This window comes from Penicillium solitum (assembly GCF_028829755.1).
Source record: "Penicillium solitum strain IBT 25940 chromosome Unknown utg000008l_segment0_segment0, whole genome shotgun sequence".
NCBI lineage: Eukaryota > Fungi > Ascomycota > Eurotiomycetes > Eurotiales > Aspergillaceae > Penicillium > Penicillium solitum.
The window spans coordinates 274691-300996 of record NW_027072127.1 but is presented as its reverse complement, the minus strand read 5'-3'; the positions used below and the strand labels follow the sequence as shown (position 1 = coordinate 300996).

At 47.8% G+C, this 26306-nt stretch overlaps 13 protein-coding genes across 13 annotated transcripts; 6 read left to right on the top strand and 7 right to left on the bottom strand.

Moving 5' to 3' along the window:
- Positions 1 to 1646: 1646 nt before the first annotated feature.
- N7455_009374 (uncharacterized protein) lies at positions 1647 to 2716 on the bottom strand (the record flags this gene model as incomplete). The annotated part of the gene is made up of 2 exons (XM_040955780.2): positions 1647 to 2022; positions 2259 to 2716. 2 exons carry the CDS (start codon positions 2714 to 2716, stop codon positions 1647 to 1649), a joined length of 834 nt encoding a protein of 277 aa, XP_040813752.2.
- A 1032-nt stretch (positions 2717 to 3748) lies between these two features.
- On the top strand, positions 3749 to 4331 carry N7455_009373 (uncharacterized protein; the record flags this gene model as incomplete). The annotated part of the gene is made up of 2 exons (XM_040955836.1): positions 3749 to 3809; positions 3886 to 4331. The coding sequence occupies 2 exons, from the start codon at positions 3749 to 3751 to the stop codon at positions 4329 to 4331; spliced, it is 507 nt and encodes a 168-aa protein (XP_040813636.1).
- Positions 4332 to 4558: 227 nt separating this feature from the next.
- On the bottom strand, positions 4559 to 5314 carry N7455_009372 (uncharacterized protein; the record flags this gene model as incomplete). The annotated part of the gene is made up of 1 exon (XM_040955902.2): positions 4559 to 5314. The coding sequence occupies one exon, from the start codon at positions 5312 to 5314 to the stop codon at positions 4559 to 4561; it is 756 nt and encodes a 251-aa protein (XP_040813750.1).
- A 232-nt stretch (positions 5315 to 5546) lies between these two features.
- N7455_009371 (ketoreductase) lies at positions 5547 to 6902 on the bottom strand. Its single transcript, XM_040955919.2, has 2 exons — positions 6635 to 6902; positions 5547 to 6569 (listed from the first exon to the last, which is right to left on the bottom strand). The coding sequence occupies exons 1-2, from the start codon at positions 6806 to 6808 to the stop codon at positions 5706 to 5708; spliced, it is 1038 nt and encodes a 345-aa protein (XP_040813800.2). The 5' UTR covers positions 6809 to 6902; the 3' UTR covers positions 5547 to 5705.
- A 106-nt stretch (positions 6903 to 7008) lies between these two features.
- On the top strand, positions 7009 to 7509 carry N7455_009370 (Erg28 family protein; the record flags this gene model as incomplete). Its single annotated transcript, XM_040955811.2, has 2 exons — positions 7009 to 7071; positions 7165 to 7509. The coding sequence occupies 2 exons, from the start codon at positions 7009 to 7011 to the stop codon at positions 7507 to 7509; spliced, it is 408 nt and encodes a 135-aa protein (XP_040813652.1).
- Positions 7510 to 7766: 257 nt separating this feature from the next.
- On the bottom strand, positions 7767 to 9039 carry N7455_009369 (UDP-glucose:hexose-1-phosphate uridylyltransferase; the record flags this gene model as incomplete). Its single annotated transcript, XM_040955791.2, has 3 exons — positions 7767 to 8638; positions 8695 to 8879; positions 8942 to 9039. The coding sequence occupies 3 exons, from the start codon at positions 9037 to 9039 to the stop codon at positions 7767 to 7769; spliced, it is 1155 nt and encodes a 384-aa protein (XP_040813671.1).
- Positions 9040 to 9811: 772 nt separating this feature from the next.
- Positions 9812 to 10919, top strand: N7455_009368 (uncharacterized protein; the record flags this gene model as incomplete). Its single annotated transcript, XM_065606187.1, has 4 exons — positions 9812 to 9859; positions 9909 to 10296; positions 10363 to 10758; positions 10804 to 10919. The coding sequence occupies 4 exons, from the start codon at positions 9812 to 9814 to the stop codon at positions 10917 to 10919; spliced, it is 948 nt and encodes a 315-aa protein (XP_065460150.1).
- Positions 10920 to 11843: 924 nt separating this feature from the next.
- N7455_009367 (MFS transporter) lies at positions 11844 to 13670 on the top strand (the record flags this gene model as incomplete). Its single annotated transcript, XM_040955786.2, has 1 exon — positions 11844 to 13670. The coding sequence occupies one exon, from the start codon at positions 11844 to 11846 to the stop codon at positions 13668 to 13670; it is 1827 nt and encodes a 608-aa protein (XP_040813662.1).
- A 332-nt stretch (positions 13671 to 14002) lies between these two features.
- Positions 14003 to 14971, top strand: N7455_009366 (putative DSBA family oxidoreductase; the record flags this gene model as incomplete). The annotated part of the gene is made up of 6 exons (XM_040955906.1): positions 14003 to 14036; positions 14103 to 14181; positions 14239 to 14279; positions 14353 to 14480; positions 14533 to 14849; positions 14899 to 14971. 6 exons carry the CDS (start codon positions 14003 to 14005, stop codon positions 14969 to 14971), a joined length of 672 nt encoding a protein of 223 aa, XP_040813707.1.
- Positions 14972 to 15257: 286 nt separating this feature from the next.
- Positions 15258 to 16265, top strand: N7455_009365 (NAD(P)-dependent oxidoreductase; the record flags this gene model as incomplete). Its single annotated transcript, XM_040955760.2, has 2 exons — positions 15258 to 15305; positions 15366 to 16265. 2 exons carry the CDS (start codon positions 15258 to 15260, stop codon positions 16263 to 16265), a joined length of 948 nt encoding a protein of 315 aa, XP_040813647.1.
- A 253-nt stretch (positions 16266 to 16518) lies between these two features.
- N7455_009364 (sugar porter family MFS transporter) lies at positions 16519 to 18333 on the bottom strand (the record flags this gene model as incomplete). Its single annotated transcript, XM_040955737.2, has 3 exons — positions 16519 to 17883; positions 17945 to 18060; positions 18120 to 18333. The coding sequence occupies 3 exons, from the start codon at positions 18331 to 18333 to the stop codon at positions 16519 to 16521; spliced, it is 1695 nt and encodes a 564-aa protein (XP_040813802.1).
- A 3492-nt stretch (positions 18334 to 21825) lies between these two features.
- N7455_009363 (putative GTPase NOG1) lies at positions 21826 to 24103 on the bottom strand (the record flags this gene model as incomplete). The annotated part of the gene is made up of 5 exons (XM_040955899.2): positions 21826 to 21867; positions 21935 to 23622; positions 23680 to 23781; positions 23896 to 24004; positions 24083 to 24103. The coding sequence occupies 5 exons, from the start codon at positions 24101 to 24103 to the stop codon at positions 21826 to 21828; spliced, it is 1962 nt and encodes a 653-aa protein (XP_040813661.1).
- Positions 24104 to 24694: 591 nt separating this feature from the next.
- N7455_009362 (polyamine acetyltransferase) lies at positions 24695 to 26194 on the bottom strand (the record flags this gene model as incomplete). The annotated part of the gene is made up of 4 exons (XM_040955849.2): positions 26112 to 26194; positions 25338 to 25882; positions 24781 to 25233; positions 24695 to 24730 (listed from the first exon to the last, which is right to left on the bottom strand). Exons 2-4 carry the CDS (start codon positions 25731 to 25733, stop codon positions 24695 to 24697), a joined length of 885 nt encoding a protein of 294 aa, XP_040813778.1. The 5' UTR covers positions 25734 to 25882; positions 26112 to 26194.
- Positions 26195 to 26306: the final 112 nt, after the last annotated feature.

Sequence of the window (26306 nt, the reverse complement as noted above, 5' to 3'; positions counted from 1 at the left end):
GTCGATCTGCTAAGACTACCTAATATAGTATGCCCTTTATAAGGATCATTATCCGTTACACTTGCATCGATGATCTTTATATGGCTTGAAATTATGTCCCTGGTGATTGACTAGACTATTGACTTAACAGTATAGAAGATAAAGCTAAACCATATCAGGAAAGGCCGCTCTGTATTCATACTGCGCCGCCGGGTATTTAGACAATACGGAGACACCACGATTTTACCCTACAAAACCATGCAAGATCGTGGTGTTTCCGCTGCCACCTCGACTTACAGCAGACCGAATATTGAATGAAAGAAAAGAACCATTGTTAGCTATATAAGCCTAAGAAACTGTGAGACATTTTCTAGACCCACAACTCATTTTCGTACTTCTCAGTCTTTTCATTTGCTTTCTTCCTACGTCTGACTAAATATGTTCTTTTATAGCGAGACATTTTTCTATATATCTAAGCTCCGCCAACCCCGTTGCCCCTAGCGTAACTCGTTAAATCCTAAGTTCAATATACGCTACTTTCGCTCAGCTTTCACCACTTAGCATAAAATAAGGCGTTTTCTCCTTATTCAAATATACCGACCTATATACGGAGTTTTCATAGCCTTATATGTCAATCGGTCGGTAGATTGTCGAAATCCTGCGTACTTGATGTATCCACCCTACGATGTTTCTAGAACGGGACAATCATACGCTAAACCTAGTTAGACATATAGCACTAGTCCTAACTAAATCTATAAAAGCGCCCATACGAAATCACCATTGCCTTTTCGGGTCGGTTTTGTCTATTGCGGGTTAGCGCCTCCATACCTGACAGGTAACCTCTGTGTTGATCTCGCCTTGGCATGAAAGACCCGACCACCCCGTTCGTGAGTTCCTGTTTTTGTTTGAATTTCTTCGCTTTTGCGCATATTCCGAAGTTTGACGAGAGAGTATGAAGTATTTGTGGATTGAAAATACCAGTTCAGGCACAAGGAAAGATATGAGCTACTGTCTCACTGACCTTCTACAGTAAAGTAACAATTGACGCCATCTCCGATACCGTAAAACTTGTCATTTGGGATTGACCGACTTTTAAGGTTGTTCTTTTGACACTGAAAACAAGCAAACCGCAAGTGTCCCTTTTGCTTATATGAATGACGTCAATTCAGTTCTTTTTCAATATGGATGATAGCTAGGTCATCCAGAATGAGATTCAATTTCAAAATGTTGCTGCTATGGGACTTCCAAATAAGGGAAGTGAAGTTTGAAAGAAAATAAAAACGAACAATAGAAAAAAAAAAGAAGTACTACCTTACGACTGCTATGGTTTGCCCTCGTTTCATGTACATTAACTATAGGGTCTGATATTGGTCAAATGAACTCTCTAATCTTCTTTGGTAGCTTTTAGGGGGCTTAAAAGCTGGTTTGGTATATAATCAAAAGCGAGTGTGCACTACTTATAACTTATATGTAGACTATAAATCTAAAGAATGTGTTGTAGTAGAGTACTACGTGGGGTAGAAGTAGAAGAAGAAGAAGAAGTTTTTAATTGTCAAACTAGTGAATCAGGGTTTTTAAATACCCTCTCCATCAAACTCCATCCGAAGACTGCTCAGTCTGTCAAACATAGACACCTGCATGTTCAACAAAGGCAATTTTTGTCTAGATCATTTATGCTTGTTTTCCTCGGCTGACTCCTGAACCACAACGTATGCGGGGATGCTGAATTCAGTGAGCTCGTGCTCACGAGCAGAACTATATCTGCGAACAATTCCTGGGCGAACAAGAATCAAGACCCGATGACCATCCAGTCTGTCTTCACAATTACATAGATTGTATTCATGTGAAATCATCCTGTCACCTTCGCCCAGAGTGAAGGTCTCAGGCAACGCTGCGAGTGTATGGAAGTCAATATGTCCTCGCATATTTCCCATTTCTGCTGCTTCTTCCGCAGCCCGCTCATAGATCATATAAAGGAGCTCATACCGCTTCTCCCCCTCGTCCTTGCTTGATGGGTTTCTAAGTAGCCACTTGATAGGGTCACTAGAGAGAGTTTAATTCACAAATTGACCGATCAAAGATTGGCGGCGGTCCCGATGGTGAGTTCCAAGTAGTGTGCTCGGTGCCTGGCTTATACTCATCGCGTTTGCAAGGCGGTTCGTTTCAGATCTCCACAGTGCCGCCATGAGTGGGTTGGCTATATCGATAAAAGAGGATGGTCAGTGAATCATATCTGTGGACGGAAAGTTGTATACATATTTTCATAAAACCTATCATACAGATGCTGCAGCCGTGTACCGAACATCTCATCTCCTTCGTCTGATGGAGACATTTTTCCATCCAAGTACCAGAAAGGGGCCATGAAAAATCTACCAAAGATTTCTTTATAGATCAGGGTTTCCAGAAATACCTCAAGGATTGTCTCACGAAGCAGATCTGGAAGGAGTCCCATAAGGACATCCCATTTCTCTTGCACGCAGTATCCCGCGAGGCTGTTGATGATTGTCTTTTTCTGGCTTTCGGAGAGAAGGTCCACATCCTCAGGGTTGGACTTTGCGTTTTCAATGAGAAATGGTTGGACAAACACGGTGAGTCCTAGCGCATGTTTCATGTCCTTTTTGTTTCCTGGCCCGGACCAAGTAAACATGCCCTCCTCGATCATGTTTCTCATCTCAAGAAATTCCCTCTCTGTATACAGAGGATGGTCACACTTTTGACCAGCTGTGTAGTTAGACATTTTTCCTTTCTTTTGCTGATATTTTAGAGGTGGAGTGTCTTCCTTTTAGAGCATGTTAGACCAAACATATAGCAGGAAAGGGGTAAATTCTTGCATGAGATTTCTGTCTCTTCGGGTTCGATTTAGTAGTATCCATAGCAGAAGAAGTGATATAGTTAGGGAGAAGGGGAAATATAAGAGAATAAGATAGATTGGTTTCAAAAAATAATAATAATAATATGGTCATGTTCCACTTTATATCTACGTGAATCGGGTAGAAGCATTGCCACACACATTTCGTTACTTTTAAAACTAAGTGTTCGACATCCACTAAGACCGGTGCGAGAGACTAGACACACATTTCTTTGTTACTTCTTTGGAAATTTCCTCTTTGGAAGGGGTGAAACTGGTACGAACGCTCATGTTAGAGATAAAGAAATACATTTTGCTGTTTTTTCTTTTGCTTTCCTTTTTTGAGGTTGAATGAAACAAGGAGCGAAGAACCAGGAGAAACCGCAATCCCTCCATGAGAGACTGGCTACGCACATTTCTTTATTTTATTTTTGTGGAACTAGTGCAGATTGTAGAAACTTTCACATTAGAGATAGAGAAATATGCTTTTTGATGCCGGATGTAACTATTAGGAGAGACCACGATCCCTTAATAAGAGACTAGCCACGCACTCTTCTATTTCTTCTTTCGAACAAATGCAACTTTTATGAATGTCCAAAGGGTATTTTGAAGTAGAACTAAACCGGGAGCCAATTAAGACGAAATATGTAGAATCCATACTATGTCTTTCAGTCACTCTTGGAATCAAACAGTTCTGTTTCTCATCTACTTTATTGCGGACTCTTGCATGTATCGAAACATACGGTGGTCATGTTGGAAAGACGACTGAAACAGAAACATAACCTTGGAATTAACCCATCTGGAATGAATCACTAGAGCTTCATCAAATGTATAACACTAAGCATCCAGGCTGAGTTTTCAATTCAACTTGTCCTTCCAAGGCCCTAGCACAAACATTACATATCTTGATTCGAGAGCATTATGGAAGTTGAGAGTGGTTACAAGCTTGTTGTGGCCGTGGACTACGGTTCCACCTTCACAGGTAAGAAAGCCCGTCTTCCGTCAATAGCCTATTCATTTCTTTTACTGACATACCCGATCTTTTCGCTTGAAAATAGCGATAGCCTGTGCCATCAAGTCCAATGCAGTTGGCCAAGCGGACACTGACAGTATTCATTTTATAACCCGTTGGCCTCCGGGTGACACCAGTGGTTTTGACACCCCGTCCCTAATCTCATACACGCACAATAGAGAACCACCGCTCTGGGGGTACCAGGTTGAGCCAGGCATGCAAGCATATGCCTGGACAAAGCTGCTATTAGACAAAAATTTCCAGCATGGTGACTTCGACGATGAAATGCTGAGGACGGTCACTGGTTCAAATATCCTGCAGCTGCCCGACCAAAAGGGAGCTGTGGACACTGTCGCAGATTATCTTTCTCAGATCTACGCACATATACAATACCATCTCCTCGAAGTTGTAAAGCTTCTTCGCGGCTACGGAGGGGATCTAAGTGGAGTGCCGATAGATTTCTGGTTCACGATTCCAGCTAGCTGGGTCTGAAAAGACAAGGTCCCTAATGCATGGGGCAATCCGAAGGGCCCTATGGTGTTAGATAAAACGAAATACGTAAAATAGCGGAAGAAAAGACATTGTAAAGGTTCCATCAAGGACCTCGAAAAGAATGATTTGGAAATGTCACCACAGATTCGGCTGGGGGTAGGTGACTGGGGACAAGATGTGGTAAATTGGAATCCAGGAGGAATGGAAAAGCACAGATCTTAACGACTCTAGGATGGATTCTCATCACTCAACCCTAACCTGTCTTCGATGACCTTGACTATCTCGGTCCATTCCAACATAGCGCCACTCCCCACGTCCCCACAAGCTAAAACCTTGGATGACTGCGGTTGTAGAACCTCGAACCAGCCCACCTCCTCTCCATTGCTCTCATCTTTTCTGACGCCCCATTCCTCCTTTAGCACCCGGATATGCTGAGAGGTCACTGGGTGCCGCCACATAGCCGTATTCATGGCCGGTGCAACTACAATCCGTTTTCGTTTCCCGTCAACATGGCCATCGGTATCCCAGGCCCGACACACAGAGGTCAATAGGTTATCGCTAAGTCCATTGGCGAGCTTGGCTAGGGTATTTGCGGAAAGAGGAGCAATGACAAGGATATCTGCCCAGCGTCGGAGAGAGATGTGCAAGATATCAACACCACGGCGCCAAGGCTCTGGCCCCCACTCCGCCTCATCATCGTAGACGGCTTCCACACCGGGGAGGGAAATGAGGGACGAGACGGTGGGCTGCTCGGCGGACTGACCGGCTAGGAATTGCTTGGCTTTGGTGGTGAGGATTACTCTTATCGAGAGCTTGTGGATATGATGGGAGAGGGCGCTGATGATATTGGCTATTTTGATAGTCGCAACTGAACCAGTTGCCGCAAGAAGGAGGTGAATGCGATTGTCACAGGTCGATGTCTTTGATTCTGTGGAATTTTTGTTCAAGGCATCATCGCCACTGCCGTGGGTCATTTGAGACATGACGACTTTGGATATAGAGCACCCAAATGCGTCAAGTTAGTTTGTCTGTAACATGTGCAGTTTCGAGCCCGTCGTTATAGATGATACATGAGATCTATCCACAGTGAGAGAACTTCCAGAGCTTCCAACCCTGGAAGGTTGGAAGCGGGGTGATAAGAGCTTATCGATAAGAACTCGACTGATGTGATGTCGGGTACCTCCAGGGCTATAAGTCGGTACTACTGAGATAGAACTGATATTATTCCTATTACTGTGATGATGATTTTTGTTTTCGTTTATACACCCATTCGAACACATCATGCATTTCGAATAATATATGTATCATGCCCGAGAAAAGTATAACTCTCATCGTATCTTCCCTATACTCGACAACAACAGCAAATCGGGCAAATCAAGTGCTCTTCTTAGCATTCTCACGCTCAGCCTTTCGGAGAGCGCGCTTCCGAATGCTCTCGTGCATAGACTTGTTCTGTCCGAGAACAAGCTTGCCCATAGTTCCAGAAACAGAAGTCAAGAACCAAGCCATGATACCATGACTCCAGTAGGGCGACGAGCTGTAAGCGTAGGTAGGCGATCCACCACTGCGACCGATCTTCGAGAGAACAGAGCGAACGAAAGCGCGCGGGGTAGGGATAGAAGCCGAGGCACGACGGATCTTGGACATGGCAGATGTAATCAGGTAGGCTTGGACAAGTTCCACATCAATGCCGTAAGGGGCCAACTCGCCGCCAAGAGCAGTAGACCAATGTTGAAGGAATGCCTTGCTGCCGGAGTAAGTGGCGAGGAACGGGGTGGGCAGGAGACCGCCGAAAGAGCCCATGGTCAGAATCAGACCGCGGCGGCGCTGCATCATGCCCGGAACGACAAGCTGGGTGACGCGCAGCGTGCCGGTGCAGTTGATGGTCACAATATCGGCCATCTCTGCGGCGGGGGTCTGCGCAAACGGAACGGGGATCGAGTGGCTCAGGCCAACGTTGTTGACTAGTACGGACACGTCCAGATCGGAGACCAGTTCACCCAGCGCTTGGTAGTCGGCATCGGCGTTGCGTGAGAAATCCATTGCGAGTGTCTTGGTCCGCACCTGCGGAAACTGCTTGCTGATATCCTCTGACAGGGCTGCCAGCTTCGAGGCTGTTCGTGATACGAGCACAATGTTGAACTTGGACTTGGCCAATTGCAGTGCGAATTCTTTGCCCAGACCGTCTGAGGCGCCCGTTACCACGGCCCAGCTACCGGGGGGACCGAACGAGCGAAGCTTTTCAATAATTCTAGTCAGTTTCATCCCACTAAAGTTAAAGGACTGAATATTGAATTTCTTACCGGTTTACCCGGAAGCACGAACAGGCTGAGAAGCACCCGCACGAATGTCCAGACCTTGCAGGCAATGACCAGCCCACCAGTCGCCAGGAGGAACAGGGCTCCATAAGTAGGTAAGCCAGGAGTAATATGGGCTGGCCATTGGGATAGACACTCAATATGCTTCGAGAGATCCATGATGAGCAAAGAAAACGTGAATAACGCGAAGTTGATAGAAGGTAAAAAAAAAGTTGAGCAAACGGATGCGAGGCTTCCAAGGTTGTTGGGGAAGATCAATGCCAAGACTCCCCCCGAACATCCTCGGCCTCTCAAGGTCAGAAAAACAACCCCAATCTCCTTTCAAGCCAAAAAAACAACAACAACATACTCACTCAAAAATGGAGCAATACCTCGCCTATCTCCCCCAATCCGAGGGCTTCCTGCCCAAATGGCTTTTCTTTGTAAGTTCTGTCTCCCTCTCCAATCCCATTACCACTGCCACTCCGAACCCCTAGATACCAATCCCAATCTGAACTAACCACCTCTCTATATAGGTTTCGGTCGTCTCCGCTCTTAACAGCCTGCAAGCCTACGCTGCGCCGGAATACACCTCCCTACTCTACAGTAATGGCAAGGTCCCCGCAACTCCGCTCTCCGGCCGCATCTTCGGAACCTGGACCTTCCTCTCTGCAGTCATTCGCATGACCGCTGCTTACAACATTACAAACTCTGTCGCATACGACCTTGGCATGTGGACATATGGCATTGCGCTATCACACTTTATTGGCGAGCTCGTCTTCGGCAATGCCTCCCTCAAGGGCCGGTTCTTGAACCCTTTGATTGTTGCGTCGGGTTCGCTGGCTTGGATGTTCACCCAGCGCGAGGCGTACCTGGGTTAAATCTGTGGGTTTGGAAAAGAGGATGGCTTCGGGAAATAGTTCGACGCAGCGCAGCACATGGCACAGATAGCCATGGAGGAACTGAGCATTCCATGTTGGACCACAAACTATGTATAACTTAACGCTTCGGCACAAAAGCTTTTGCGGGGGAAATAATATATATGCATATAGGAGAAAATATCTTCAACTCTGGTATAACCCTGCCCAGACTTCATCACTGTCGTTTCTTTTCTTTTTTCTTTTAATTCCGAGACACATCACGAATCGATCTTCTTCCTGTACAGCTCACCACCGCAAGCCCGCAGCTTGGCAGCAGCTTGTTCGGGGGTGATATCACGTTGAGGCTCGGCCATAAGCTCATAACCAACCAAGAACTTACGCACGGTAGCGCTTCGCAGCAGAGGTGGATAGAAGTGCAAGTGCAGGTAAGATGCCTCAATCTCCTCCTCGGTGCCATCCAGCGGCGCCTGATGAATGCCCATGCTGTAAGGGAAGTGTGTTTCGAAGAGATTATCATAGCGACGGGTAGTCTCAGCGATCGCCTCAGCAAGAAGCATTTTATCGGCCTCTGACAAATCCACCAGCGCGCGCTTGTGCGTGCGGCTAACAATCATCGTTTCAAATGGCCATGTCGCCCACCACGGACAGACAACCAGGAATGCCTCGTTCTCAAACACAACGCGCTCCTGTTTGCGGCTCTCCAACGTCGCATAGTCCTCTAGCAGGTGGCTACCGCCGTGCTGCTGGCGGTACTTGGTCAACTGATCCATTTCGGCGGCAGGCTCCTCCGGCATTGAGCTAGTCGTCCAAACCTGCCCGTGCGGGTGCGGGTTTGAGCACCCCATCGCTGCACCCTTGTTCTCGAAGATCTGCATGTACCGGTACTGCTCCTTTGGCTTGGTAACGCTTGCTGAGGGGGAGGTTGGCGGGAGTGTTGTGGCAGGTGCGTTTTTCGCTAGCGGGGACGTTGGGGACAAGTGTGCTGTGTAGATTTCCGCCCAAGCGTCAATCACGGGCACGATCTCGCGAGGTGCCAGGTCGGCGAGGGTGAGGTTGTGCGCGGATGAGAAGGTGAGCACGTAGCACTTGCCGGTTACGGGCTCGGCTTTGAGGAACCGCGATTCGAGTTCTGTGGTTTGTGAGCTTGGGATGGGTGGTGCGGACGGGCTGAGCAGCTGAACGTACCATCCTGGTTTGACGGTTCATAGGCCGCTTGTTCTTCTTTTACTGCGCTGTAGTCGTTCACGAATACGAAAGTGCTCTCATAATTGGGGTTGGTATCGCCCTGGGCGCGCTCGTTCCCGGGGCAGAGGTAGCATTTGGGGTCGTAGTTGGGTAGGGTAGTCTTGGAAGGGCTCTCCTGGGCTCCTCTAGATTGTTGTATGATTAGCGAAGTTGTTTCGGAATGTGCCTTTGTCACGATGATACTCACTGCCAGGGACGCTTGGTTCTGTGGGGAGAGACCAAGATGGAGGAGCCACGAAGGGGGTTGTATCTCCGGTGGGAGATGTCATCGAGTACGTTTTCCATGGCGCTATAGATTGGAATGATCACAAGAATACCTTGAAGAGAGAATAACAAAGGAAAAGAAAAGAAAATCCCCGAAAATGTTTAAAAAGGAACTCGGGGTTGGACTTCTGGTGGGGAGGCGGGGTCTCCGGAGTAGGAATGTGTCAGGTTACAACTGTTAAGCGAGGCCAAGTGTTATTTATGTCTATAGGAGTCCCGACGGATCTCGCCGAATGTGCTAATATAGTAGAAGTTGTAGAAACAATATATATTGGGATACAACGTCTTGGCATCACCTCCGTCTCTCGGTGAGCCGTACAGGGAATCGGTATCCCGCAGTTTTCCGGGGAAACACGCACGTTTGGGGGAACTGTTTGACCTGAATGTAGTCAAAAGAGGTAATTTAGCGCCGCCACTAACGGATAAAAAATGAGAATACCCGGGTGCTGTCCCACATGGGTGCTTAGGTGGACTGGCAGTGGTCTGGTAGTGGATTGGGAGTGGATTGACAGTGGACTGGAACCCCCCCCCCCCCCCCCCCCCAAAAGGCCGAAAAGGGAAATTTATGCCCGCCTCGGTATGACGTCACTTATCGCTTATCGTCCTCATGAGGTGTTGCACATCGATGTACAATATAGATCCAACATAGATTGATTATCAGCAACACTGCAACTCACATAGACTTGTTGTCTCTTGTCTGTTGTATTAATTGACCCATTGGGGTATACTAACTATCATCAATGGCGTCTCTTCTCAGATTGCGTTTCAATTAACACACAATAATCAAACCACTATGAACCCCGCCAACCCCGCGGTGACCTTGGACTCGTTACCCAACGAGGTATGTCTACAGAGAAGACTATAGGCTATGACTCTAACGATATCTTTAGGTATTTATCCAAATTCTGTCCGACTTCTCAACCCGGGCACTTCTCCCGCTCACATCAGTCAACCACCGATTCCACGCTTTAGTTCTAAGAATCCTCCACTACCGCCTACTTCTCACCATACCACTCAAGGAATACAAATTATTATTGGAATGCTTCCACCCTAGCTCAAAGCTCACCGAGCCACACGTCTTCTGCAAATACCTCGGAACAGATGGCCTGAGCGAGCGTCATGATGGCGCGGGTTCGTTGTATGAGAACGTCGATACCGCCCACCAGCTTGGTAGAGTAACGGGGCTATATTCGCGCTTCCATCCAGAGGTAAGCAACGATGATGACGAGGAAGAAGAAGAACGGGGGAAATATGGCTCGAAGTACGGTTTCTCGCCAGGTAGGATGCTTCTGTTGTCGGAGGTGGCGGGGTTCATACGGGCTGACATGAATGCGGGTCCACAAGGCAAAAAAGAAGATGCAGTGATACGTGAGGTTAATTTGGACGGATATGAGGATTTCTCACAGTTATGTGTGGTGGCCAATCTAGTACAAGTTAAGCCGGGAACGTTGTTGCTGTTGAGTGCATCGACTATCGAGGATGGGGTTGTTCGGTTATGGAGGGAGTGGTTGCGCAGCCAAAGTGAGAAGATGAAAAGGACTACTGAGACTGACTGGGAAGGGGGTTCTGAAAAGGCGCGGATGTCTTCCGACGACGATATACTGTGGGTAGATACGAGCAAAACCGTCGGGTTAAAAATGCGCGTGCGGCCAAAGGCGTGGGACCCATCTTTCCCAGTCCTCGTACATCAAGATGATCGGGATGATAACTCTTGGGTTGGGTATGAGGTGATTTTGCAAGGTCAGTCATTGCTCCTGTGGAGAGGATCCCGTGTTGACTGGATAGAACTTCATATCCGCTCCACGCGCTTGCTGCTAGCTGTCGAGCAGTCAAAGGAGGAGCAGAAGATACATCAAACCAACGCCATGGTGATTGGGGCTGCTCCAATCTCGGTATCTTGAGTATAAGTTGATATATTTGGTACTTGGCAGTATATGATACAATTGTATATGGCACTATATATCCTTATATCCATGGATGAATGGAATAGTTAGATAAAGAGTTATATAGTAACATAAAGTGGCCATTAGGGCTCACTACATGTAAGTATAGGTATTATCTACGTATAACCAGCTCTCAACTACCGGTATATGTATGTAAATAATTCTTTAAGTGCCTCCTACGCCATGTCATAGGTATGACGAGCTACAGTTTCTCCCCCACCCAGTTGATATTTGGAAAGGATGAATAACAATTGATTTCTCATTGAATGTGCAATATACCATCAGTGATTCTAGACGGGTCTAACAGTATGAAATTATGAAATGAAGTATAGGAATATTGGGGACAAGGTGGTTTAAAGCATTGTATTCTATGCATGATATTGTTGATTCAATGCTCATTCCTAGACTTGTCTCTTTATAATGCAATCCATGTATACATATGTATATATATACCTACCTACATGTAACATATAACTAGGTAAAAACAGAAACCCTTGTATATCTGCCAAGCCATCGAAGCCTTCGGGAAGCCGTAAATATGGCGTTCGGGCCGACATTTGGGCCAGTCAGGTTGCTTCGGGGCTCATATTGGACTCCACCGAAAAAGTTTGCAATGGCATTTCATTGCCGAGATATACAACATATATATACATACGTAAAATTTTATGTTAATGAGAGTGGGGGAGGTTTTGATTATTCGATTATTGAGCCGAGGCTGCTTTCGGTTATATTTGAATATCCACGTTCTTTTCTTATCTCATTCTCAGATTTTGAACATTTTAACATTCTCGTTGATTTTGCTGTTTTGACCATCATACCCCCCTTTAATAGATATATCACTACTCCACATCACTACATAGCTCCTGGTCTGAGCCCATCAAGATGACAGCTCCCAATGACGGGGCCGAGGCTATGCTGCCTTCCAAAATTCCTTTCTGGCGCCTGATCTTCGACCAGAAGGTCGTCACCGAGGAAGTCATGCAATTTTCATACGCCGGCTCAGGCACTGAAGACGATCCATACGCCGTTGTCTGGATCCCTGACGACCCGCGCAACCCCATGAACTTCCGCCCGATTAAAAAATGGTCTATTACAATCCTAGTATCATTCGTGACTCTCGCAGTGTCATTGGTCTCATCGGCATTCTCAGGCGGAATGAGCCAGATCATGGAGGACTTTGGTGCCTCCCAGGAAATCGTCATTCTAGGCGTATCCCTCTTCGTGCTCGGATTCGCTATTGGGCCCTTGATCTGGGCACCCCTTAGTGAGATCTTCGGCCGGAGACATATCTTTACCATATCGTTCATGTTTCTCACCGTGTTCAATGCCGGCGCGGCGGGTGCAAAGAACATTGAAACACTTATTATATTGCGATTCCTGGCGGGTTCTTTTGGATCTTCGCCGTTTGGAAATGGAGGTGGCACTATTGCGGATATGTTCCCTGCTTCTCAACGTGGTATCGCTATTAGTCTTTTTGCTGCTGCACCCTTCCTAGGACCGACACTAGGCCCAGTCATCGGAGGATTCCTAGCTACCGCTGCCGGCTGGAGGTGGGTGGAGGGACTCCTTGCTGCATTCTCGGGTACGCTCTGGCTATGTATCATCTTCTTGCTACCAGAGACATATGCACCTGTTCTACTGCGCCGTCGCGCAGAAAAGATGTCTACTTTAACTGGGAAAGTGTATCGCAGTCAGCTCGACATCGACCGTGGTCCCGCTCCTCTAGGCAAGACGTTGAAAACCGCGCTTTCCCGCCCATGGATCCTTCTCTTCTGTGAGCCAATTGTGCTACTGTTCTCCATTTATATGGCAATTATCTACGGTACGCTCTATATGCTCTTCGCCGCCTACCCAATCGTCTTCCAAGAAGTCCGCGGCTGGAGCGAAGGCATCGGCGGTCTCGCCTTCCTCGGAATCCTTGTCGGTATGGTAATGGCCGTGGTATACACGTTCCCTGAAAATTTCCGCTACGCCAAAAAGTGCAGCCAGACCACCGACCGACTCGCCCCGGAGCTGAGACTACCCCCAAGCATGGTCGGTGGTATAGCACTGCCAATCGGCTTATTCTGGTTTGCCTGGACCAACTCGCCTAACATCCACTGGATGGCCTCGGTCGCAGCAGGAGCGCCCTTCGGGTTCGGCATGGTCCTCGTCTTCCTCAGTGTGTTCAATTACCTTATCGACTCGTACACGATCTTCTCTGCCTCCGTGCTCGCCGCAAATTCCGCCCTCCGCTCACTGTTCGGCATGGCCTTCCCCCTTTTCACAACCTACATGTACCATAACCTGGGCATTCATTGGGCCTCGTCCATCCCGGCCTTTTTGGCGCTTGCATGCGTGCCCTTCCCGTTCTTCTTCTACAAGTATGGCGCCCGCATCAGACAGCGGTGCACATACGCATCAGAGGCGGATGCCTTTATGCGCCGCCTTGCTGAGAGAAACCAGGCGATCCGCCGCGAGGAGCCTGATTCAGAGAAGGATGAGAAGGCAGAGTCAGTGGCTCGGGTAGCTGATGATGCCCACTCCAGTGATACTGATACTTTGTCTACTGTTCCATCCCGGGGTACCATCGCGCGTCATGCGTCCCGCGCGTCTCGGCAATCTGGTCGGTCTTTGCATCGCGTTGCGACTGCAGCGCAATATGAAGAGAATCCCTATGACTTGGATCTGGTCAATACTCGACAGTCGGCTATTAGCCGCAAGGATTGAGTAGAGAGGCATGACATACAGAATCATTAGCACATATTTTATCCATCTCCTAAATACCCCAATTTAAATGCATTTAACGAACTATATTGGCTTTCTACTATTTTGTTTTCCCAAATGAAACCTAATATACAACTCGGTATACAACTCGGTAACAAATAGTTGCCAAATTGGGCTGAAATAAAATGATCACCTCATCATCGTCGGCGAACCTCGGCCCATCTCCACCTCGGCCCCTAACCTCTACGCTATAATCAACTCCATCTTCGCTGGTTCAACTGGGCTAATTGATAATATTGTGATTAAATAGAGTATTACCATTCATCATACTCGTCATGCCAGGCAAAATTGACGCCTACGTTGACTGTGGTATGCAACTCCTCAGCTCCACCCCCTGTATTGATGAATTCCATTTGCTAATTGTTGCTTTGACAGTGTCGCCATACTCATACTATGCGACACTTTATCTACGAAAAAATCGCAAAGCTCTAGAATCACATGGGGTCGAGATTGAGTAAGCATGTCCCTAGTTGTTGGTATACATGGGTTGTATGTGTATTAATAAAAACAGATTCCACCCGGTCTTCTTAGGCGGGATTAATGTTGGCTCAGGTAATGCATTATCCAAATATCATACTTGGATATTATTATCAATTAATATAAGAATTACTGACACTTTGAACAGGGAATAAGCCCCCCTGGACACTTCCTGCCAAAGCAACGTACTCCAAGTTCGACTCGGAGCGAGCATGTAAATACTTTGGAGTCCCGCAGATCCAAACACCCGAGTTCTTCCCGATCCTCTCAATCATGGTATCATCATCTCCATGTCTTCCAAATGTTTTCCTCCTCACTAACGAGCCAGCCCCAACGATGCATGATCTACATCAAAGGTCACTTCCCACGCGAGAAGTACGAAACAACCTTCCTGTCGCTGTGGGAGTGGATGTTCTACAAAGGCATCGATATCAGCAAGCCAGAGAAGTTGGCTGAGGTATTCCAGAGCAACGGGTACTCCGACTCCGAAGTTAGGGAGATCCTAGCTGCGGCGTCAAGCCCGGAATTCAAGCAGGCTTTGACCGCTAATACTCAGACTGCTCTTGATAAGGGAGCCTATGGCGCGCCGTGGTTTTGGGTGCGGAATGCTGACGGAAAGGAGGAGCCGTTTTTCGGTAGTGATCGGTAGGTCTGGGAGGGTCTCTATACGATAAAGAGATGCTGATTGTTATAGGTTTGCATTCATGTGGATGTATCTCGGGTTACCTTTCCAGGATGTTGCGATTGTTGAGAAGTCGAGGCTTTAGGTTGGATATGATATTTTGTGAATATGAGATCTTATGTTTTTCTGGCTAGGACAGCTCTTGGGTATCACGATTGACTTATGGTGATATACAGATGCCAATAGGCTAATTTCTAGGGTACAATTAAACGTTTGTACCTGTATAAATATCTATGTACTACCTCCAAGGCTATGCCCACCGGCTAATATTTGAACCGTTTTACCCCACACCCCACACTTATAAAGGCCCAATACTTCCCCAACGATCTTACAGTCTCCTGTATACACATATCCATATCTACTAAACAATCATGACAGGACCTAGAGTTGCTTGGATCGGCCTCGGCAACATCGGCCGTGTAAGTCAACTCCCAACTCCCCTCCAATCCAAATAAACCTTATCTAACCCACCATCCCAGGGCATGAGCCAAAACATCGCCCAAAAAGGTCCCCAAACAGGCCCCATTCTCCTCTATAACCGCACAGCCGCACGAGCAACCACCCACGCCTCGCAACTCACCAACGCGAAAGCCGTACCAACCCTCACCGAGGCTGTCAACCAATCCGACCTGATATTCACCTGCGTTGGCGATGACGCCGCCCTCGACTCAATCGTCACCGCAATCATCTCGGACCCCACAATCCCACAAGATTTATCTAGCAAAACCTTCATCGACTGCTCGACCGTGCACCCAGATACATCCCGACGAACCGAAGCAGCTTTCAACGAGCGCGGAGCGGGATTCGTCGCATGTCCTGTCTTCGGGGCGCCGAATATGGCAGATGCGGGACAACTTATCGTCGTTCCGGCCGGAAAGCGTGCGGCAATTGAGAAAGTGCGACCGTTCTTTGACGGTGTCGTGGCCAAGAAAACGATTGACCTTTCATCTGGAACCGGAAGTGATATCGATGTTGGACGTGCGTCTACACTGAAAGTACTGGGTAATACATTCATTCTTAATACTGTTGGTGTTCTTGCTGAGGCGCTGGTTGCTGCCGAGGCATCTGGGCTTGGTGTTAAGCCATTGCAAGAATGGCTTGGGCTTTTTGCGCCAGGGCCGTTTGCTAATTATGCGGAGAGGATGGTGGGCGGGGATTATTGTACCCGGGAGGAGCCGCTTTTCGCAGTCGATCTTGCTAGGAAGGATCTGGGGCATGCTTATGGGATTGCGAAAGAGGGAGGATTGCGCATGAAGAATGTCGAGGTTATGGATGGGCTGCTAGAGAGTGTGAAGGAGGTCAAGGGGGCCAAGGGAGACGTTGCTGCTGTTTATGGGGCTGTTAGAAAGGGTGCTGGGATGGAATTTGAGAATCAATGATCTTGGATAAGTCGGATTAGATATGATTATGAGAAGAGCCATGGATAGAATTTGAATCAATCTCATTAAAAAAATAAATAAGATTGCTAGAGCAAGCCTTGCTTGTAATGCTATTAAATCATGGTCTCCATAGAGATATGGTGGGGACTCAAACTAATCAAGGAGTAGAGTTAATTATGAACACAGAATTTTCTTAAAAAAGCAGCCACACGAGCAACGTGCGATACGCGCGATCCTTTCAGTCATTATCGCATTACTCCTCGCGAATCTCCTGAGACTCGTCGTGGTGCTGGTGCTCACTGATGCCAGCCTCACCCTCCTTGCGGCCCGCGGTGGAGGATCCGTGCAGGTCGGCAACGATACCCTCGGGGGGAACCCAGCTAGAGGACTTCCAGGGCTTGACGTGGAGGACGTACATGGTGTCGACCTCCTCAAGAGTGCGGCCCTGGGTCTCGTTGACGAAGAAGAAGACAACAAGAATGGCGAGGAAGCAGCAGGCGGCAAAGACGTAGCCGTAGCGGAAGTCGATGGTGTTGGAGATGAAAGGGGTGAAGAAGGAGATCAAGAAGTTCCAGGTCCAGTTGGCGGCGGTAGCAACACCCATGCAGACAGCGCGGTACTTGAAGGGGTACATCTCACCACAGATGGCCCAGACAATAGGACCCCAGGTGGTAGCGAAGCCGACAATGAAGAAGCAGGTGAATACAATCATGGCAACACCGGCAGGGTGCGAGGAGGGGTTGTTGTTCAGGATCTCGTGGCCGACGGAGGCCCAAATCATGAAGCAGACAAACATCCAAGCGGCACCGTACATCAGACACTTGCGGCGACCATAGTGTTCGACGATGTACAGACCGGGTAGGGTCATAAAGAAGTTGACAGCACCGAGAATGATGGAGGTCACGTAAGAGTTGCTCAGACCGATACCCTGGAAGATACTAGTTCCGTAGTAGAAGATGAAGTTGGCACCGGTCAACTGTTGCAGAGACTGCAGAGCAACACCGAGCAAGATACGGTGCAACATGCGAGGGCCGGTGAAGACCTCTTGCCAAGGAGCATTGCCGTGGGCGAGCTCCTCCTCAAGCTTCATCTTCATATCGGCCATCTCCTGGGCAACGACACGATGGTTGCGGGGGACGCCGTACAGCTTGCACATGACATCGTGGGCCTCTTCGGTACGACCGTGACGGTAGGCGAAACGGGGAGACTCGGGCAAGAAGAGGGTACCGATACCAAGAATCAGGGGCCAGGCGAAGCCAATACCCATGGTGATGCGCCACGAGGCAGCATTTTGGAGGGTCTCAGTACCGAAGTTGACAATGTACGAGATGAAGATACCGAAGGCAACGAACAGCTGGAAAGCACTGACCATTGCACCACGGACCTGACGAGGGGCAGACTCAGACTGGTACATGGGGACGACACTGGAAAGGGCACCGACACCCAGACCAGCAACCCAACGACCAAGAGCAATTTGGTACCATTTGTCGGTGGTGGCAATCTGCACAATGATACCGACAATGTGGGTGAGGGCCCAGAAGGAGATGGAGTACTTGCGGCCAATACGGTCCGCAATGGGGGCAGCCACCAGGGCACCAATCATAGTTCCGATGGAGAGCTGGAATAGAGTTTAGTATGGGTATAACTTGCATTGTGGGAATCCAGCAGTGTCAACGTACCAGGCCGACAATCAGACCGTTGCGAACGTTACTGAAAGCATATACTCCGGTGGCGGCATCATACTCAGCGAAGCGTTGTTTGAAGTCGATCATGGTAGTGAAACCCGAGATTTGACCTGAGGTTCGGTTGTTATTAACGTTGCATCCATAGTGGCGAGGGCTGTGTGACACTTACCAGTGGCGTATCCGAAAATGAAACCACCCATGGAGACACACAGACCAAGGATGAATGACCGCCAGGTCAGGTACTTGACGGGGCTATCATCGAGAGTGAGGTTGTCCTTCTCAACGGTAGTCGAGTCCGCACGAGCAGGAGTTGCGGCCTGGGAGGAGAACTGGGATTCGGCCTTCCCAGGCTTGATCTTATCCATAAAGGTAGAGACACCCATATTTAACAGACCCACAATGGATAAAATAAATAGAAGATGGAAAGAAAAAGGAGGGGAGAGGACGGGAGAAGGCGAACTAAATAGTCCTGGAGTCTCATGGGAAGTCTGGGGTGGCCCTTCCTTTCCCTTGGGGTACCGTGGGTACGGAGTATACGGAGTATGGAGATGGTACTATGACCAACAAAAAACGGGGGCCCGCATATTACTTTGTATTGTCCCACGTTTTTTTTAATTAGGAAATGGGAGTTAAATGGGGTCCTGGAGTGAAATGGGGTTGTAAGGTGTGTAAAATTTCACTCCACGGGCCGAAAAAGTTTCTTTTGGTCTTTTTCAATCTCTAGCGCCATGTACTCCGTGTTTGGGTTCCTCTTTTTTTCATTTTCTTTTGGTGGAGAAAAGGTGGAGGAATGGGGGAATGTTAGGGTACCTGGAATGCACGTGAGCTGAAAACATCGGTGATATTGTACTATTATTCATTCTTAGAATCATTGCATTCGTGATATATCAAAGGTTCAGATGAAATAAACAATTAGTACGGAGTATACAATGCATGTATACAGCCGTAAACAATAAACAGTAGATAAATCTATAAATGTACATAGTAAACATAAACACCAACTGACCACCAGGCCTTCTTGTCACCTTCTAGAAACATACGGGATTCAGTTAGATATATGGGTCTTCGGTGCAAATGCACGAATCAGAATCCGGGTAGAGATGGGGACGTAACAGCGACCAGGAGACTTTTGGTTCTGGTTCCTGGCTATAATCTAAGAATAAATCACTCATGTCAATTAAAGTGACGTATATATCCAGGTGATCTCCTTCAGATCGGGTCCTGGTGCCGTATTTACAGTGTGTAGAGGCGAACCGGAGTATGTATACATGGATTGAAAACTGTGCATGACAATTTACCCTACAAAGTACTATAGACGGGAGCGAAAGGCAACTGAAACCGGGTGGATTTCCTAAGAAAGAAAATGAAAACCAGGGTTTTTTTTTTGAAAAAGAAAATGAAAAAAATGAAAAACAAAAAAAACAAAACAAAAGAAAAACAAAATGTTAATGCTAAGAGACAAGTGGGTCATAATGCGTGGACTCTGGTCTCTACCCGGTCAAAGGGGCGCTGATCATAGTTAAACCTAAGAGCTCCAAAAAAAAGAACTGATTGCAGTTTATAGCTACCTCTAGGATAAAAGAAAAAGAAGCTCTGAACATAGAGAGAGAGAGTCCCATTTTCATCTTTGAACAAATTGTAGTGATTCGAAACGTGCTGATAAAAAAGCCACCCAGGTTGGACGTAGAAAACACGCATTGACCCACTATCGGTGAGGATTCGGTCGACTTGCGCGCAGAGATTTCCGATCTGTTGATTTTTGTACCCACTTTTCTCTCAATCGGCACACCGAATGTGCTGTCCATCCCGAGCCGAGCGCCATCCCGAGTCGGGATAGCTACCCTGGCCGAAAGCACACATATACGGAGTATTCCGTACTTTGTACGATAATAATATATATAATGTCTATGTAGATTTAAACTTCAATCAGAATCCATCCATCTTCACGAAGACATACTCATGAATGCTTAAATTTAACATGATTCCGTTTTCCGTCCAGTGATTTTCATGGCATGTTCGGCTTGTCTTTCTCGGCATCCCTTGTTCGGCCAAAGACCCATAATAAAAAAAACTCTGACCTGCAAGTGCTAATGTCATTAGTAACTCGGGTGTCAGACCACTAAAAGAGTGAAAAAAAAAGGTGAAAATAGTAAAAACAGTAAAAATTCTGCGGACTCCCCTGGTTAGCCTCTCACTGGGAAATCTTAGACCACATCCCGCCCATTTTACCTTGGCATCAACCTGGGTGAGCTGATTTTTTTTCTAATGTATGCAACGCTAGGTTAGACTGGTTTTCTCGGGTCAGCCCGGCCGACTTTGTGTATACTATTGTGTAGTTATCGTACGTGGGACAATGTAACCATTCTTTAGTCTTTTATGTCTGCGTAACAAAATAGGTTTTATGCTTAACACTCTTGGGTTTAAGAATCCAAAGCCAAGACCTCCTCACACTTTCTCCATATTGGGAACATTTTGGTAAGAATAATAAACAACTTTAGATAAAAACCAACATTGAAATTAGATGAACAAATCCTGATCCATAACAATCTCCTCCGTACTCCGTACATACAACGTAGATATTTAATCTATCTTCCAAAGCCAACGCGATCCTACAAACAACTATATGACGTCTACATTATGTACTCTGTATATGTTGCACTAGTACTTATGTACATCATGTCACCTCGCACATAGACAACCCCGCCTCCCCCCATGAACCGCAACTACCCCATTGCACAGGTGACAATGCTTGACTCCAAACCGGTGTTTTGTCGGGAAAGGTTCAGTGAGGAAAATCGCGCTTAGTTGTTGTTTAGCATATATCTGATGTCATTGTTTTGTATCGCGGTGCTCGGTTAGTAGCCGACATCTGGAGTCAGGCTGTGTATTCCGCCTCCCGATGTCCATAATAGGCATTATTACTACGGAGTACGGAGTAAGCTTTACCCTATTCCACCATGGTTTGGGGGGTGTACTTATGTACGATGTACGGCCCGAGTCATGCTTGCATTTTGTTGTATTTGATAATAGATCTACCGTAGTCAGTCGAGCTACCATATCGTCTATACCTAGAAGGTCCTACATCCATCCATCCACAAATCCATGGATATATCCATCCCAACTCCGTGATAAGCACTATGTTTATTACATGCTTAAAAGTCTGATTCATCTGTGCCACCTTAGATCCTACATTCAGAGTTTACGTTGGATATCCGCGTATCTTTCTTTCTATCATATGGGCATTAATTGATTATCCTTTTGCCAAGTTGTGCTACATATATCAATACCACACTACTACCAACGAGTGATCAAACCCATAAAAGAATCATATTATTGGTGCAACATTGCTATTAACTATTAGCCTACCGACCAATGCACCCGTGGACATAACCGCCTGCTCCACGTAACCGGATACCGGTGAGACCATCAGAGGGGTCCACCGGTCTGTATCCGCTAGGCAAGGGCCTTAAGGTTACAACCTGGGGTACATATACGAGAACGGCTGATTAATAAGGAAGACCCTGAAGAGAACTTAATTCTCCTTAGTGTCGTACCAGATAAAACCAAAAATCATCATCTGTATTGGCGGTATATGCAAGATCATCAAGTCAAGAACTTTTCCGTCCTATTGACCAGGAGAACAAACTCCCACAAATCATTACTGTGTCAAATAAACTCAGAAATCATCCACAGTAAACAGTCGTGGAAACCAAAAAATGCGCGTCAAATGAACATTTGGACGAGGAAACTCGGACGGGAAAAAAAAGGAAACATAAAACTCCCAACACCATTTTGCACCCGGTATCGAAACCAATGGACAATGATTAAGAATGGGTCTCGTTTCAGCCGCGTGAGCATCAGGATCAGCGGAGCTTCTAACGACGATCTGTCTTGCCCATACCACGCTTTCCGGAGAACTAAAGAGAAAGAAAGAAAAAGGTTAGCAAATAATACTGATAAAAAAAAGAATGTAGAAAAACATACCAAGTGCTTCTCGAGAGAGGCGGTTGTGTGACGATCAGCCTCACCAGCACGAGCCATACGGTTCATCTTCTTCTGGCCCAGCTTAGCCATACGCTCAGCCTTATCACGGTTACCGAAGGTGGTGACACCGTCGAGACGACGATCAGTTGCCGGTGTGCTGCGGGCACGGCTCTTAGCGCGAGCAAGGGCCTTGTGTGGGTTGTCGTCGACGTCCATAGCATCGGGATCGGCAGTAGGCTCACGGATAGTAGTGCGGCCGCGAGGTTGGTTGGTGGCGCGGGCACGAGAACCAGCGGCAGCATTGTCGTAGCCAGCGGAGTCCAAACCCCTGGTCATCTCGGACAACTTCTTGGACTTGGCGCTGCGGGGGATGGCGGCGCGGTTCTTGAGGGACTTGCGCATCTTGGCTTCGTTGCGCATCAGCACGCGCTTCTCGCGGATGAGATCGGCCTTCAAGCGGTTGTCGGCGTCTTCGACATCCTCCACGCTCTCGTCGGACTCGTAATAGCCATCCGCCTCGAGCTTCTCTTCCTCCTCCTCGAGGGCAGCGAGCTTGCTCTCGATATCCGGATCCACAAAGTCGTAGATGTTCTTGCCCTTCCACACCTCGGGGATCTTGTCGTGATTCCACTCCTCGTTGGCAAGGGTGTAGTCGCGCTGCATGTCGAAGTTGTAGACACCGGCACCGCCATTCTCCTCTTCGATGTCGCGCTCCAGTTTCCGGCGGTTGGGGTCGTTCTTGTCGTACTTCTTGAGGTCCTTGACGGCCTCGGGAATGAAGGTCTCGCGCAGACCGCCCATAGGCTGGGCCACGTGGATACGGGACAAAACGTCGCCGAGACGACTGCCGGGGGTGGCAGCGCTGGAGCCGGACTTGAGCTTCTGGGAGACTCGCTCGGCGAGGAGCTTGTCGCAGGCGGCGTTCTTGACGGCGGTCACACCTTCGGTGGTGGTGCAAGAAGCCTGCAGCAACTCGACATCCTCTGCCTTGAGGATCTCCTGCAGTTGCTCCTGGTACTCGGGCTCCAAGTCCTCAGGACGGCGGACATCAATCTTGTTAACGACAATGAACACAATCTTGTTGGCGAACAAGGGCTTGATGCTGTGGAAAAGCTTGATCTGATCGCCGACGGAGTATCCACACTGCTCGGAAAGATCCATGAAGTAGAGAATAGCGGACCGCAGGTGAGCAACAGCGGTGATCGATTGCATTTCAATAGTGTTCATCTCCTCCAGAGGGTGGTCCAGAATTCCGGGGGTATCGATAGCCTGGAAACGGAGGTACTTGTAATCGAAATGACCGACGAACAAACTCTTAGTGGTGAAAGCGTAGGGCTGAACATCGACATCTGCGCGGGTGATATTACGCAGGAAGCTGGACTTTCCGACGTTGGGGTATCCACAGATAAGGAGAGTACGAGTGTTGGGGTCGATCGAGGGCAGACGACCCAAGTGCTGGCGGACCTGCTCCAGGTAGACGAGGGGGTCCTTCAGGCGGCGGGTGATGGTTGCCATGCGACCGAGGGCAGCGCGCTTGAGCTGTTTGCACTGGAACAGAGACTGCGCATACTTGATAAGACGGACGTAATCGCGAGAAACGGTTTCAATCAGGTGCTTAGCGGTCGAGACTTGACCAAGGGCGATACGGAAGTGGTCGGCATCGTAAAGAGTGTTCATCAAATCCTTGTCTGGTGGATATTAGACCCCACCCGAGCAGCCATAATCGCTATAGGAGTAAAACTTACGGAAAGGATGGATATCCTGCAGGCGAGGGAATCCATCAAGGATGTGCTGGAACTTCTCACCGAAAGTCTCCTGTGTATACTTGACCTTTCTGGTGTAGAATCCTGATGGGGGAAAAAAAAATTTGATCAGCGATTGTGCTTTATCGATAACCGCAATAACTTTTTTTTTTCCATCTTGCCGCCATATCGAATCAAACAAAAGGATTGGGATCATACCTCTGATACGGCTGATCTTGAAACCAGCACGGATCTGTGTGGGAAGCTGTCTCTGAGTGCGACTCAGGACAATATCCAGGAACTCCTGGTGTGTCGGCACAGGCGCAATCTACCAAGCGGTGAAAAACACATTAGCAATCTCCTCAGTCAAATCTGGCACCAAAGGGCAGTGGGTAAATTAACTCACATCCTTCCACGTCGTCTTCATGATGGGCACAAGTCAGGAGTCAAAGAAGTAATGACTCTTGAAGTAATGCCGTGAGTGAATGGGTGTTGATAGAGTGGGTTTTTCTCCACGAAAAAATTGTTGGCAGTCCTTTTTTTCTGCCGGGCGGAGGGAAAATGCGGGGACTAGGATTGGACGAACCGTGATATAGGCGAGTCACGTGATATGCTACAGAACAAAAAACGATCGAATACTCCATGAAGCCGAGAAAATTTAGATGGCATAGTTGTATATTGACAGCTATCTGTCGCCATAATCCAACGTTGTGCTCATATACATTTGCATTGTCATCAACTATGGTACATAGTCCTTTGTAACCGATTCGGGAAGCCCAAGCCGTTTCTGCCCAGATTTGTAAATGTAATCCCCGCCACCCAAAGAAACTCCATTGCTTTTCTCTTAAAAGCCCGTCTAGGATAAACCCTTAAGATGAGACAAAAACATGGATGTGCGTAATTAAAAAAAAAAAAAAAAAGCACATGTTAAACCCGTCAGCGATTTAACATGCTCCCAGCCGAAAAGATGCAAACAGAAAAAAGAAAAAAAGAAAACGGAAGAAACATCACGAGGCTCTTAATCCTCAAGAGGCTCGGGGCCAAACTCCAGGATCTAGTTGGGGTCAGCATATATTTGCTGATAGTCAAAAAAAGAGAACATACCATATCAACCCAGCCACCACCACCGAACTGGCACTTGCTAGGGCCATGGGACTCGAAGCCAAATGACTCGTAGAAGGGGATCAGGTGATCATGTACAATGATCGCAATGCGCTCAGCAATCTGGGCCTCTCTAATGCGGTGGATATATGACTTCATCAACGTGCTTCCAACCTGCTTGCCCTGGTGCGCTGGGTCCACAGCAAGCGAATGAATGGCAATAGTTCTGCCACCCTCTTCGTGACCAACGGCATGTCCGTCCTCAAAAGACCAACGCTCGTTATTCCAGTTGGCCGGAAGTCGCATCGACCGGTCTGTCACAAGGGGCTCTGAAGTGCGAGTAGCAATGATGTGTCCAACGAGTGTTGGGCGGGGTTTGATTTCTCCCTCTGCGAGCAAAGGAAGAGTGAAGAGACCCAGACTGAGCTCGGGGCATCTGGTCAGACGGTAAATGAACTATCAAAGTGTTAATACTGAAGTCGCGTCCAAATTGTATGGAGTTTACATAGTTCAAAAGTTGAATTGGCATTCGATCTTTGCGAGTTTTAGGGTAGCCATACCTTATCGTGGGAGCAACGCTCCTGCTCGGGGAAAGCTTCCTCTACTTTCACACAATCTTCCACATTAGATGCGGAGAGCAATTGGACGAAAGGATGCAGCTCATCCAGCTTTGTGCGGTTGTGGGAGGGTGGGCGGCGGAACCAGTATGGGAAATCGTTTGCGTCGTCATCCTGATCAGCTGCAGCATAGTCCTCATCCACCTCGTCGTCGTCGTCATCATCGTCATCATCGATCGGAAACCCATTGGCTAGTTGAATGCCAGCACGGCTCATGATACGAGACAAATCGCTGTTGTTGGGGTTTCCGAGAGACAAGTCATCCGCATTGGACAGCGGCCTCAGCCCGTTGTCCTGGCCAGACATGGACTCAGAGGGGTATTCACTCTGATCGGACATAGTGAGCGAATGAGAAATTGACTGGGGTATCGAAGGTCAGAGCGGCTGGGATCAAAATTTCGGAAGGTGAGACCAGGGTAAGGTGCTAGGATCAATTGGAGTGCAAGGAGGAAGTACCCGGCTTGGTGGCGTAGACGAGGGACGTGAATCTAGAACAGTGGGGATTAATCTCATGCACGTAATTGGGACCAAATATGGACTCGAACAGAGCCAATTTTAACAGTAAATTGACATTTTTTGTTCCTGGTAAAGTTCAAGGAAATCCAATGTGTTTCCGATTAATTGGGAAATATTGGCAATTCATAAGAATCTGCGACGCTGTGTGCAAGGAGGGGTATTGGGACCTTGGATTGGATTGAAGGGGGAGAGCAGACGTACTTGAGATTTAATATTTGGCAGTATTTGACAATATTTTGGTAACTCCAGATCTTCTGAGAGAAGTGTTTCTGAGTATTCTTCCTGAAGGGCGTGGAGAAGGAACTTGGGAACTTTTTGCAGTGGCGGGGGAGTTCAGCCGATAAAGTACAGGAACTTATCAGTACTACGTTCTGGCCCGTGTTCGCCCTACATTAC